A 15000-nucleotide genomic window follows, 5' to 3' on the forward strand; every position below is an offset into this window, starting at 1 on the left:
AAACGTTCAACGCGCAAGCGTCCAACACCATTATCGACTTTGTTGACGACACCACTGTGGTTGCCCTGATCACTAACCATGATGAGACAGCCTACAGGGAGGAGGTAAGAGCCTACAGGGAGGAGGTAAGAGCCTACAGGGAGGAGGTAAGAGACTACAGGGAGGAGGTAAGAGACTACAGGGAGGAGGTAAGAGCCTACAGGGAGGACAGCCTACAGGGAGGAGGTAAGAGACTACAGGGAGGAGGTAAGAGACTACAGGGAGGAGGTAAGAGACTACAGGGAGGAGGTAAGAGACTACAGGGAGGAGGTAAGAGACTACAGGGAGGACAGCCTACAGGGAGGAGGTAAGAGTCTACAGGGAGGACAGCCTACAGGGAGGAGGTAAGAGTCTACAGGGAGGAGGTAAGAGACTACAGGGAGGACAGCCTACAGGGAGGAGGTAAGAGTCTACAGGGAGGAGGTAAGAGTCTACAGGGAGGACAGCCTACAGGGAGGAGGTAAGAGTCTACAGGGAGGAGGTAAGAGTCTACAGGGAGGAGGTAAGAGACTACAGGGAGGACAGCCTACAGGGAGGAGGTAAGAGACTACAGGGAGGAGGTAAGAGACTACAGGGAGGAGGTAAGAGCCTACAGGGAGGAGGTAAGAGACTACAGGGAGGAGGTAAGAGACTACAGGGAGGACAGCCTACAGGGAGGAGGTAAGAGCCTACAGGGAGGACAGCCTACAGGGAGGAGGTAAGAGACCTGACACTGTGGTGCCAGGACAAGAACCTCTCTCTCAACGTCAGTAAAACCAAGGAGCAATCCTTATATTGTTTTTTTGTATTGTATTTATATCTTGTATTTAGTTTGTGTATTTTAGCATTTAGGAAGTTACCGGTGTGTGGATAACACTGTCTGGGATCCGCGTGAACTAAGCATCTCACGGCTCTGCTTGCAATAAAGAACTTTGACTTTACAGTCAATAAAGAACTTTGATTTTGACATTGAAACCTGGGTAGAGACACCTCATCTGAGGCATTGACTCTGATCCAATGCATTGGGAATTCTTTGGAAGTCAACCTCTTAACATTCTTGAACATTACCCCATGAAAATAACTAATTGCAAGCTCTTCTATGCTTTGACTTCTGTTAACTCTCTTTTCATGGATAGCTGTATGAGAGCCCATCTCAGACGTAGGGGCATCTGCACAGCTACGGTGACTGGAATGCGTGATGTGTTTTCAATGTCACTAAAGGAACAGGGAGATCACGTTGCCAACTCTGCTTCTACAGTTCAGTTACTAATAGCAGAACACTCAACACAGTCTATTGGCTCGATGTACTTACGTGTCCCTGACTACCTGAGTGCATATCACTTCTTAGTTCTTGCTATTCATCTGGCTTCTTTTTCACTTTCATATTCAAACACTTTCCTTACTGCAGAGCCCTTTTTTGTGAGGATTCGCTGCCCACGATAATACCAAGGTCTTGTTTATGGAGCGAGCTTAGTTCAGGCAAGACACTCTGAGGCCCTGGCCACAACAAGCTATCAGAAAATGTACAAAAAAAATGTTTCTATACGGCTGAATGGAGGTACAGACTGTGAAAGGTTCAACTCCTTCTAACTTCAGTTCTATAAAACTGCCACAATGTATGAAACGGACATGGACAGGTTGTCTGTCAACGGATGACTCCCGTAGAGAATACATTGGGCTCAATCCACAATTAATGGATAGCATGTAACCTTTGTAACCTACAATATTGTTGCTGGTAGTGTTGGTCATTATGAGAGTGTTGTATTGTTGTGTTGTTATCTACAGACAACAAATATATAACAGATTTTTTCTAAGGTTCATTGGGCTGCGTCTTAAACCGGTCAATTTCTTGACTTTCTTGTGGAGGACATGGTGGCTTCGTGAGTTTTGTTGTAAGACCCTTCCTATTTTAAGCTGTATCACGAGGTGTATCACTAGATAGATGGAATTCATATTCTTACGCTCCCTAGACTGTACACATGCATTTACTCCTGTTGTGAGGGTGTAGAAAAGTAATGTGTTTGTTGTTGTGGATAGTCAGACGGCACCTGCAAAATGTGTTCTCAGAAGGTAAGAATGGATAGATATTATGTAGAACGACGGAGATGTCAATCTACGGGCTTTATTTTCAGCCAGCGGCAAAACATTTTTTCAAAATGCAGGCATATTGGCAATTTGTGTCGGCGGTAACAGGTGGAAATAAACAGAAAACAGACAAAAACACCACTATGCTTCAGCGCTGTCTCATCAGGTGATGTGTCACATGGGGAATAATAACACATCGTCTATTATGTCACATAATGCTAGAATGACCTCCGTCTGATCTCCGCTGAGATACCGGGACGGTCTTCCTGAGTGATCTCAGGAAATGGCGTATGTCTGCTCTACACATAGCTTATTAGCTGGCGTATGGGTTCTGTTAGCTATTTTGGGGGGTTGATATATGTATGGGCTCCCTGCCATGATTATATACATTTATGTGTTGTGATCATTCATAACTCCCAGACAGGGAGCTCTCAAAAGAGCAGAGCCATCCAAATATGGCAGGCCTTAGCAGTATTACCATTTTATATTCAATAAAGGGCGAAACTAAGACGTGACTGTTCCTGACTGAAATGGAGCAAGCTTAGTGCACTGACAGTTACATCCAAAAATAAATGATACAATTAACCACCTCCTCTCTCCATGAGAATAAAAATGACACTTCTTTAAAGAAGCACATTAAATTACCTCTGAAGTTAATTCTAAAGAATATCAGAAGTGGTCTTACTTCTCACTCAAAAAAGAGATAATCACATACCATCCCTCACATTAAAGGACAAACGTAGCAGCACTCAGACTCGAAAAGCCTAAAGTACAGTCGAAAAGTGAAGGTAGCTTTAATTTAGCTGTTGACCCTGACCAAGCAGCCATCCCTTCCCACTCTACTGATGCTCTGGAACAGGCTTCCGGCTGCTGCTGCTGCTTCTTACAAGTGCTGTGATCCTGGGTCCTTTGGGAGAAGGAGAGGGTCTTAGTGTTGGCCTTATGGAATATAGCAGGCCATAAAACACGACACAGCAGACCATAGTAGTCATGTATCACCATAACAACTGCAACTGAGGGACCGTTCGAACTCTGTTGGCAGTCTACATTCTGCAATAGAATGAGGATAATACTGCAATCATTCCTGTGTTCTGCCCTTTGAATTAAAGTCTCAAGGTTGTTGTCCTATATATTCTCGTCTTTTATTCTCTCCATTTTCTTTCTTTCCTCACCTGAAAGAGCTAATGGCTTTATGAAAAGAAACCTCTCCCGCCGAAGCAGTAGATGGATTATATTTTCCCAGTGTCTTTTCCGCAGACCCAGACACTAGGCATGACTAATCGCCACACCCCTTGCAGTGGGCCTTTCTCTGGGGTGATATCGGCTAGAAGGTGGGGCTGAGCAGAGGATCGCTGATTATGAAAAGTGAGTCGTAAATATTTTAAACATCCCAGGAAACCTTGTGCTTTATTCAACCTTTCAGCTGCGGAAGGTCAAAGCTAATTTGCAAGCCATAAAAATGCATTTGGCAAATTTTATGGGGAGCAGAGAGGGGAGGAGAGGGGAGGAGACGGGAGGAGAGGAGAAAGGGGTGAGGGGGGGGCTCTGATGACATCGTATGGCCCTCATGATACTCTGCGGAAGAGTTATTATGGCCATTAAGACTGGTCGGGTGGAGAGAGAGAGAGAGAGAGAGAGAGAAGGAGAGAGACAGAGAGAGAGAGCGAGAGAGAGAGAGTCAGTCAATATGGATTATCAGACAGAAAGGAGTAGAGAGCCTCTATGATTATAGAACAGCAACTTCAATCACGGAAAGCAGAAACACATAATGGGAAATAGTCAGTGTTGACGTAGTGTGAACTGTCAACCCTGCCACTGTGAGAACCCCACAAGACTGAGGCAACACTCCTGATGTAAACACAAACAATCACAAGCACATCTTAACATGTCCCTCTGCTGTCAACAGCTCTCTCAGTTGTTCAGCTATGCCTTGTTTTTATTAGGACACCCCTTTCAATTGTGAACCAGATGGTTTCACTCAAGGGATTTTGTCCTACTCACATTTCTAAACAGATAGATTGAATCAACAAGGATCACAGAGCGATTTCCCCTGGCATTACAGCTGACAACACTGTGAACGGAGATAGGGACATAGAAACCTCCCTGAGAAATGACTCCTTCATGCTGAACACACAACTCCACTTCTTAGGAATGGTGTTTATGAGTTGGGATAAAAACTGACACATCCTACCCTACTTGTCATGTCGTCAAACAAACTCCCAAAAGTCTAAAGGATGAACAAGGGCATCTAAACAACTTCATAAATCATATTGTACAGTACAGACAACTGTATAATATCACATAAACTGTACATGAAAATGCATAATTATGTACATACATCTGCATATAATCATGCATACCTTTGATGCACAGCAGACATACAATGTTACGAATCAGCATTTTCATAAAAGGCACCTTAACTGTCAACAAAGCCAATTGTGTGAACTATATTGTTTCACTATACTTTGTCCAGTTGTCTGGTTAGTTTAAAGCTATGGGTCTGCTCACCCAATGGGGAAATAGTCTAATGGACAAAGAACAAGTGTTTTAAGCATTAATGTTCAGCAGTTTTGAGGGCGCTGCACTGGGCTTATCTGATGCTAGCTACGTGGTTTGGCTTTTTTCCCAATGCACACATTCTTCCCTTCCTTCTCCATGTTTCATACGTAATACTTTGGATTAAGTTGCACAGGTGCCATCTATTGAACAGTAACTACAGTAGTATATACATCACCTCTCACATATCACTAATGTAATTATTAGTGTAATTATCTGTACTGTCAACCTGTCATTGCCATTGTATATAGCCATTCCATTGCGTACATTGCTTCACCGCTGTTTATACTGCTTATACTGTTCATACTGTTTATACTGTTTATATTTTTTAGTACTTCTATTTTATTTTATTTTATTCTATTTTTAAACTTATTGTTGCACTACTCTGTGGCACTGTCACTTTTGCATTTCACTGTATACTTGTATGCACGTGACAAATAAAGAATCTTGAATCTTGAATCACTAAACCATCCTCTACATGTTCTCACCCAAGCAACACTATTCTTACATGAATAACTCATTTCAAACAGTATTTCTGTTACTTATTTCTTACACTGTAACTACAGGGCAAAGGGCAACGTAATGTCCAGTGTAATGTCCTATTCTCACCACAGATACATCACCAGTCCTGCCTGTCCTCATATGATAAAGCTGCTCTCTGAGTACTTAATTTAACACACACTGTGTGTTGTTCTCCCTTGAATAATATTCGGGTTATTGTCTTGAGAGGCAGACAGAGAGAGAAAGAGAGAGAGAGACAGAGAGAGAGAGAGAGAGAGAGAGAGAGAGAGAGTGAGAGAGACACAGAGAGGCTCAGGTGATCAAAACACGGCGTGAACGAGGACGGGGAAGAGAAGACGAGGGGGATTCCTGAGAGACTTTGGCCATGCTGTGTGTTTAATGTGGATCAGAGACACATCTCATCTGTAAAGATGAGAACTTTATTAAGAAAGAAACCATCCTGGGATTCTCCCCAACAGTACCGTTATTGACTTTCAGACCAAACCTGTAGGGGAGCATGGCAATAAATCAAGCAGACTCATGGAACAGCGCTTCGTCTCTGTGATGTAAGGCCGCTTTTCCACTAGAGACAGGTTCCCATTCCAGACTTTTTTTTGGGCCCAAGCACTGATGTTTTTTTTGTGTGCTTTTTTTGGTTTCCATCAGCCACTTGACTTGTGGAGAACAGGGAGGAGGAAACTATCGACATTGTCAGAAACGCACGTTTCGCACTCTGAAACAACAAATGTGTAATTTTCTAATTTTTCTCCAGCGAATTTCTTAGTAACATGACATTGAAACTAACAAAGGAGTTGTGTAGTTGAATGTGCCGTATCTGTTTAGTTTGGAAATGCACACATTTCCCATTAAATGAAATGGCTGCTTATCTGCAGCTGAGCAAATTGTGCATACGAATGCTTATGAATGTGACTTCAAACCAAAGTAACTGACAATTTATATCATGTTTGAATGTTTTTGTAACAAGTAGCAGTCCCGTAGACTAGCCTAGCTAAACAATGGGAGAGCACAGTACACAGACACCTACCCCCAGACACTGCCCTAGTCTAAAAAAAGTCCCACAAATCTCTCTAAGGTCCCAGGTCAGGATAGGACCTTGGTGCCCTGGTCCTGGGCTTTTCAGGGTTTTTTGGGCCGTTTTGGGAAATGGAAATCCAAAGGTCTGAGGCTTTGGGCCAAGCACCGGTGCAGTGGAAAAGCACTGTGCTTTGCTACACCTCTGTGGAAGGAACACTTCCTCTTAGAGGGAGATACAGAGAGAGTGGGAGTGAGGGAGGGAGAGCACAGTTGAAAGTGGTGGCGTTGGGGCACTATAACACTGTTGATAAGATACAGAGAAATTGAGACAGAGAGGTGGGGAGAGGGAAGTGGCAGGTGTAAGGGAAAGGAGTGGTGTGGGTATGCAGGTACTGTACCTCTGTTGCCGGTGGCTGTGGGGTTTGAAGCGTGGGTATCTAAGAGAGCGGTAGTGTCTGGAGGGGTGGGGCGGGGGGGAGGAGTAGTGGATGGAGGCAGGGTAGTGGGGACGTCTGGTCAATGGGACACACACAAGCACACACACATGCACACACACACACACACACACACACACAGACAGACAGACAGACAGACAGACAGACAGACATAACAATAACAACAAAAAAGAAACAAAAGCAACAAAATATATCAATGTGATCACGGAAAACTGAAATAACTTATTAAATCATAACATATAAAAGGCATGAGAAATTAACTTCAAAGTGAAAACATAGATATTAGATATTAGAGATATTCACAGATATTATAGACATGTAACACACAAAATAGGGGCTAAACATAGAATATGTATCGACACATTCTCTAGTCTAGTTTCACATACCTCATATTGACACAAATTAATTGGGTAAACAGATGACAGATGATGACATTATTTCATGCAGGTAGGAAAAGGATGAAGCACCCAACAGTAGACATACTGTACACAACTTTCCCCTTTGGAAAGTCCATGAATCTGACTATACAGTCAAGTTTTGTTTATTCGTTGGGTTACGGGAACACTCAAAAAAGCCTTAGGGTTGTTCACAGCACAAACCGTTAGGGACCACTGCTGTAGGCTACTGTACATCTGTATAACATCAAACTTCAAACAAACCTGATCTGTGTCTTGCTGTGTGTACAGACCTTGTATAATCCTTGACACCAGGCCAGAGAGTTCACTCACCTGAACCTTGCTATCAGCTAATTAAATATTCATGAGGATGGCTGTGTCAAAGTTCAAACATCAGGTTTGAGGAAAACACATCATCAGGAAGTTGAGTCATATAATTAATTCAGTCATCAGGAACCAAAATAAAACGGAAGCTGAGATTAGTGGTATTAGCATAATTAGCATATCGCGTCTAAATGTTTGGCCACAGCTAGAGCTTCAGCCTAAGCAGTGTTTAGAAATGAGGATAAAGATGTACCTTTATCTAACACCTATTTCCTCATGCAGTCTATGGATGTTGGTTAACATTCTGCCATTATGGCTGTCTAAAGCATAGTTGAGTTAAACACAGCGGAGACAAAGGCTAAGGAAGGAAAGGTTTAATGTAGTTTGAAAAGCCCAAGGCACTCTGATGACCTCGCCCAGTCAGGGAGTATAATAACATTGACAGGGCTTCAGAATTGCTCTTTGAATTACCTAGATACATGCCCATTCCACTTTGTGGACATACTGTATGTTATCTGTTGTGAAATATAGTACATCTTTACTTGTTAAATTATAGACAAATGAATATTGTGCTTATGCGTAATGTATTAACGTTAGCCAGCATTAATGTATCAATGCCTGATTAAATTAGGAACATTTCTTTTTAAATTACCCAAATAAATGTGTGGAATAAAGAGGATGCTTTTTCTCTTTTAATCACCTACTTAGATGCCAGGTTGTGAAGAGGCCATTTTGCTGCTTCCTACAGGCTAATTGACTTTTGGCCCATGAAATGGAGGATTGTGGCTGGACTTTGTTTCATTCGAGGCAATGTTTCTCACTTTCACCCATTAAAAGAACCTATGAAATACGGAATTGAAATATTGCGCGACAAAGTTAATGGGGTTACAGTAGCACCTTGGCTTTTACGTTTATGTCTCTCTCCTTATTACAGAGAGCTACAGGGTTTTAATTGGCAACAGTGTTCCTTCAGAGGCTCCACCATCTTGAGTGCCTAGGTGACATTTCAGCCATAGCGTGAATCACTAAGCAGCTAAGTGCACGTCTGGAGGAGAGAAGTAGAAAAAAACGTGCATATCGGCTAAGAACCATCAAAAAGGCATTTTCTAAGAATTATGGCAGCAATTGCGAAGAGCTAAAAGGTGTGCTAATCGCTGATGAAGGGTAGGAGCAGACTGAGTGCCATTTGAAAAGAACGAGTAATGAATCTGGACAGGGCGCTCTGACTCGGCAATACCCAATTACCTTTTTTTGTAGCGGGGAAGTTGTCAGTTTTATAGCATCAACATCATTAAGTGCATTGGTTACCCTTGTTGTTACACTGTTCTGACATTTCAGGGAACCATAGCGGAGAAGGTACACACAGTCTTCTCAATGCAGGGGCTCCCAGACGGTGCTAATTAAATCTCCTTAAGACCTTCACCGAAGATGACGAGAGAAGAATGGAAGGAGGGTGAATAACAGAAGGAGAGAACGGAAAGTTCTGGAACTTTGTGGAACAAACACTGTGACCACGGCAGAGAGGATGAGTGAATGTATAACAATGGTTCTTGAAAAGGGGATTGGCACGCTCAGCTCTCTCAATGTTTGTTTTCAGGTTGGATGCTGGATCACAAGGACGTATGAAACAAGGAAAAAAGCCGCTCTGACTGGAATCAGTGTTTGTATTTTTAAATGAGTGGAATCACTGTTACTCACTGATAGCTGTCATTATGAACTAAAACAACAAACAGTGATTCCAGTGAGTGCAGGGTTTTTTTTCCTGGTTTAGTATAACAATGGTTACCAAACCAATTTGAGATCAATCTAGATAAAGCCTTTCCAACACACACACACACACACACACACACACACACACACACACACACACACACACACACACACACACACACACACAAAGTCACTGTCATATATGAATCAAGGTTGAAATGTTATATCACATTCACTTCCTCTCGCTGTAAATGCAGAGATCCCTTATTTGCCTGTTTCATGTGTTAGTCAGTAGCTGTGGAGTAAGAGCTATGTGGTGCCTCTCCCAGGCCTTAATACCGCTTTCACGCTGGATTATATGTCAAATGTAAAAAAGATTCCAATTAAGACTGGGAAATGGAGATGAAGCGCAAGGAAACCAAACATCAGATGGCATTCATCACTTTATACCATTGGTATCATTAGTGGATTGGTGCTTCCCGAGAGAGAGAGGGAGAGAGAGAGAATTCCTTGTTCCACAGGATGTATAATGTGAAGTGTTGGTTTGAAATTGGTCTCTTAAGAATTTTTATTGTACCAGATCAAACACTCTATCACTCTCAATAAAACAATTCTCAACAGTTTCTGATCAACAGATTTGGTGCAGTCTATTTCATATTTCCTTTCTGCTTGTTAAAACTTTTCTGTCTTTTTATTTTATATTCAGTCCTCTCTGGCTAGTTCACAAAGTCACGTTCCAGCTTTTTAATTAATTTTGCATGGACTTCTAATTTGAGCTGGAGGCTTTTGTATCCATGCCGCACAGAAATAATGCAAATTAATTAAACTGCAGACATACGTATTAAACTTTTACATTTGTTTACTTCTGTAGATGATGCAATAACAGCTCCCAGAGACGTGCACTAAATATAAATGTAATGTAAGATGTACAAATCTAGCGAGTTCTCTAGTTCAGAATATAATCACTTAGATGCAAACATAAACAGAAATGAAATCTCAGTGGGAGTCACGCAGTGTTGCTGTCCATACATGTCACTCTCCTCCTCTCAGTTTCAACTCATGACTCACTTTCTGCTTCCTACGCCTCTAAGGCCTCTCATATATTGAACTGGAGAAAAGTGGTCATGAACTATTTATCTCCACCTAGCTGGCTTTCTTTAACCTGCCCTTGGTCCAGTCCCACTCACTCAGCAAGGACAGAGCACTGATAGAATAACAAGAGCAGACGTGGACTTACAGATACCTACTGTATATCTCGCACAAGGGAGCTTCAGATCCCTGAGAAGATTATCATCTTGAAATTCTCCACCGTTTCAAGAAAACAAACCGAACATTTTTGAAGCATATCTGTTACATTGCAGTACCACAGTATCTGTGCTGATTCTGTCAGTCCCTATAACTCATATACCAACACAGCCTGTCTCTCTCTAATGTTGCCTTCCCCTCCCTATCCCTTGTCTTTCTTCATCTCACCCCTTTAAAAAAAAAAAAAGGGGCTACTGGGAAGGGAGAAGTCACGCTGTTCTGCTCTCCATTTTTAAGTATTATAACTTGTGACAAATGCTATCTGCAGCGGTAGTGGAACGGAAGAGAGGGAGAGCGATCTGTTTTCCCCGACACTGAGTCCCTTTATCCTCCTCCTCCTCTGGCGTTCCCAGGAATCACTTATCTTTCCGAGCGACGCTCCCGACGTTCTTGACAACGCAGCAGTAAATTCTGCCTCCCTCACACATTTCCTTCCCTGTCTGTGCGTGTCCCAGGTCCAGAGGTTTATTTAAGGAAGCACACCGCTAGCGTCTGAATCTCCTAAAGCCCTTCTCCTCCCAATGATGAAGGGCCAGTAACCAGACACTGAGGTGGTAAGTGGATTTCTAAACAGGAGGTGAGACCGCACATGTTTAGTAATCGAGTTGTGTGCAGCAACAACAACAGCAAGGTGGTGGATGAGCTGAGGCAGGGTAGACTGGGGACAAATGGGACAGGGGTCAATTGTAACACCGTGCCTTTCTCAATTCAGAACCACGTTAGTGAGATGAAACTCACTCAGTACATGCACAGCTTGATCTACATTATTTTTCTTCTGCTGTCTTGAGGTTTAATGTCTATGAATCCTAACTTATGATTACTGTTCTGTTGGCTACACATTGACAAAATCAGAATTGTTGCTACAGTAGCTAGCTAGCAGGTACGGTTTATAATGGCTGCTAGGGTTGGGGGCATACGAGGACTGCCCAGATGGGAGTGGCTGCTACATTTGCCACCATTAACACACTAATCAGTCTGTGGCTGGGCATCAGGTTGTTCTGAACTAGAGGCTCTAGCGTTCATGAGGTCTAGTTATGATGTCATTCTGTGTTTTGTTGCTCAGAGAAGGAAGATAGTATTTTTGATGAGGATTCACCATGGATCAAAACATTGCTACTATTAAACAGTCCCTCCAGAATTTTGCAATTCTGTGATCTCATAATTCAATGCAAAATCAACCACTCTTCACATATTTTGTGAGGGGTTGCAGTTTTAACTCATCACTGCACTTTTGCCACATAAAAAGGTCCAATCAAAAAAGCGCTTGCAATTTTAACCAATTACCACGTTATTACGTTATCCAGTCCAATCAAACCACACATCAACAAACCTTGTTTGTCCCTTGTCAGTGTGTTCATTTGTGAAGCTGGTGGTGGATGGTGGAGCAGAGCAAGGGACACAAATCCATCTCATTTGCCTACTACTATCAGCTGTGTCAAACTGTTTCCCAGGGTTTTACATGACATTGGAGGCAAGTTGTTTAGTACCCTGTGCAACATAGTGCTGGAACACGTGAATGTCGTAAATCTTATTAGAACTGAGTACATATGACGTATTGCTTTAATGGAAATTAATATTCTCAAAACACAAAAAAAAACAAAAAAAACATTGCAAATTGTCTCGAAAAATGTCTGAAAAGCCACAGAAAAATCAAGCATTTTTGCCACGGATGTCACAAAAAAAACATTGCTAAATCCTGGAGGGACTGATTAAAGGTGTGCATTAATGTGTGTCTATTTTGTCTTCCGCATTTTGTTTGGAGTTCAGTAGGTTTATTTTATGTTTTTTTTTTTTTTTTACATTTGCCCCCATGTACTTTAAACATTTCATAACCAAAACAAAGCTGCCTCCGCCGCCTCTACGTGGATGCAGCAGCCGCAGATTGAAGACACAACTCTTCAGGCTACATCTTAACGGTCCCTCCTAAAGACCTCTTCACCCCCACTACCCCCCTGTACAAGTTTCTCTCCTGAAAAAAATAAAAAGTTCCTTCTTCTAGCATTGTGACTGACTATGGCCCCTGGTCTGAGCATTGATTACTTCATCTTATGATGACTGATGGATCAATAATTCACTTACTTAAACAAATGTATTTGTTGTAAGTCGCTTTGGACAAAGGCGTCATAAATGTAACATGCCATAAATGTAATGGAAATGGAAATCCAATCCCCTCACAATGGTCCACAATGGGTCTGGAATAATCTCTGTCGTAATGGCAGCATTCTGCCTGTAACGCTTCTCCTGTTGTTGTTCTTTTCCTTTTGTATATGGTCACATTTACAAATCCATCCCCTGAACTCACCATAGACGTAGAGTAGGTATTCGGCTTTGCTGGTTCCTAGGTGGTTGGTGGCTTCGCAGCGGTACGTTCCATTGTCTGTCTTGTTGAGGGAGGTGAAGGTGAGCTCTCGTCCTTCTACGATCATTCTCTCCAGGTCAGGCAGCTCCCCCCCGTCCTTCGTCCACATGACTGGGTCTGGCCTGTGGGAGGGGAGATGAGGGTTCACATCTTAATAACAATAATAATCGCTGGTCCGTAAGTACTTGGGTAAGTGAAAGCGATACCATTATCGTATTGCTTTCCTCAACCAGAGTCAGATGGATTGTCTGTAAATCAACAAGGGTCATTGCGGTGACTTACGAAGGGTTTCCTTTGGACACACACTCCAGCTTTAGGTACTGGCCCTCCTGAGGCAACATCAGGGAGGTGGTGATCTCCACACGAGGGGCGTCTGAGAGAGAGAGAGAGAGAGAGAGAGAGAGAGAGAGAGAGAGAGAGAGAGAGAGAGAGAGGGGAAGAAAATGTTGGGCTTGCTTGCATGAATACATGCTTATAATATACTGTATGTGTGTGGGCCTGTGTGTGTGTGTGTGTGTGTGTGTGTGTGTGTGTGTGTGTGTGTGTGTGTGTGTGTGTGTGTGTGTGTGTGTGTACTCACAGTGGACCTCCAGTACTTCAGTGGCCTGCTGTGGTGACTGGGTGAGAGCTACATGGTCCACTTTGCAGGTGTAGGCCACTCCATCATCATTCCTGTCCACATGCAGCTGTAGAGAACTCCTCACTGTAAATGTCTTCCCACTGGCGTTCACCTCCTTCGCTCCTGCAGCATACACAACACATATACACGCATGCTTTACATTCCTGTGTGTGATATTATTAGAATCTACAGGGAGAGCTGGAGCTGGGCTTCAGTTCTCATTTACCACTTAAACATCAGGGTAAACATTTACATTTCCATGACCATAGACGTGCTCAAATGTAATAACTAACAACTTGTACAGAAAGACAGTATCAACAGCTGATGAAGCAAAGCAACGTGTGTGTGTGTGTGTGTGTGTGTGTGTCTTCTGCTCTCTTTTGGACTGTACTTCCCAGACAGCAGGTTATAGGAAGGAGAAGGAAGTGTGTATGTGTGTGTGTGTGTGTGTGTGTGTGTGTGTGTGTGTGTTTACATCGTGTAAATTGTGTGTGTATTGTATAATGATTTTCTTTCTGTTTTTCATACCCTCTTCTGACTACGGTTGAATGGCCACGTCTAAAGTTTTCCCAAAACAGCAGCAGACTTTCGGAAGACAGTGTTTCGGTCCGTCTCTCTTTCTCCACTCATTTGTCGAAGCCTTGTCTTTCTAGACCGGGCTTCTATTGACAACCTCTGTTAACAATATGACAATACGTGTCAACAACAACGTCCGACAACTATGTTTACCGTTCGGGTGGTTTAATTGGGTGGTTATTGAGCAAACTTCAATGTTGCTTGTCAACAGAGTTTGCAGTTCACAGTAAACTCATCTGACACTCAGTACCATGTTCATCTGATAGTTTGAGATCATCCATATGGGACTATCCTTCAACGTCATAGCTTTTATAATGTACCACATAGATAACCAACGATGTATCATAACATGAAGAACTGACAGCAACAGAATGGTGTGGTTTTTTCCTTCTCTCAGTTGTCTGCGTTTGGCACCTCCTCTTCTCTCATTTTATCTTCTTTCATTCCCTCTTCTCTCATTGGTAACATGTTTCAGAAAGCGTTAGTGTACGAACCACAGAAGCGACTGACTGGGTTTGTTTATTTGTTTATGTATGTATCGTGAAGAAGACTGGGAATAATGTCATCAAAGTGCCACACCTCTCTCTCTCCTCTCTCTCTCTCTCTCTCTCTAGTTTTCTCAATATTGTGTTCCTTCTCAGTAATTTCCTTCTCCTGAGGCAATGAGCCCGCCTCTCCCTGGAGATGAGTGATTGACAAGTCTGCAGCGCTAGCAACGCCTGGACAGACAGCAGAGAACAGAGATGATTGGATGGAAGCACAGAGATACATCAGACGCTGAGGAGAGAGGATAGATAAAGAGAGAGACGACATAGGGAGGAGCAAAGAAAAAGAGAGAGAGAGAGAGAAAGAGAAAATTCTCAAACTAGATACACATACTATTCTAAGATATTCCTTTTTACAATGACTGGCTGTCACAGTCAGCCCTCCTCCTCTTTCCATCCTTTTCTCTGGCAAAGTCATCCTTCTCATTATCGCTCCAGGAAAGTCAATCCCTGAACTCTCTGCCTCTTCCTCTCTTTCTCTGTTCCTCTTCCTCTTCCTCACAGCAATGGCCTTGCA

General features: G+C 42.7%; 1 protein-coding gene across 1 annotated transcript in view; it reads right to left on the bottom strand.

Moving 5' to 3' along the window:
* The window catches only part of cadm2a (cell adhesion molecule 2a), a 206879-nt gene that overhangs the window by 7379 nt on the left and 184500 nt on the right, over positions 1–15000 (bottom strand). Inside the window, exons 6-9 of the mRNA XM_083696211.1 lie at positions 13324–13485; positions 13026–13116; positions 12687–12865; positions 6594–6707 (exon numbers count right to left, since the gene is read on the bottom strand). Coding sequence (XP_083552337.1) covers positions 6594–6707; positions 12687–12865; positions 13026–13116; positions 13324–13485 — 546 coding nt within the window. The remainder of the gene's footprint in view (positions 1–6593; positions 6708–12686; positions 12866–13025; positions 13117–13323; positions 13486–15000) is intronic.

This window comes from Argentina silus (assembly GCF_951799395.1).
Source record: "Argentina silus genome assembly, chromosome: 2".
Taxonomy (NCBI): Eukaryota; Metazoa; Chordata; class Actinopteri; order Argentiniformes; family Argentinidae; genus Argentina; species Argentina silus.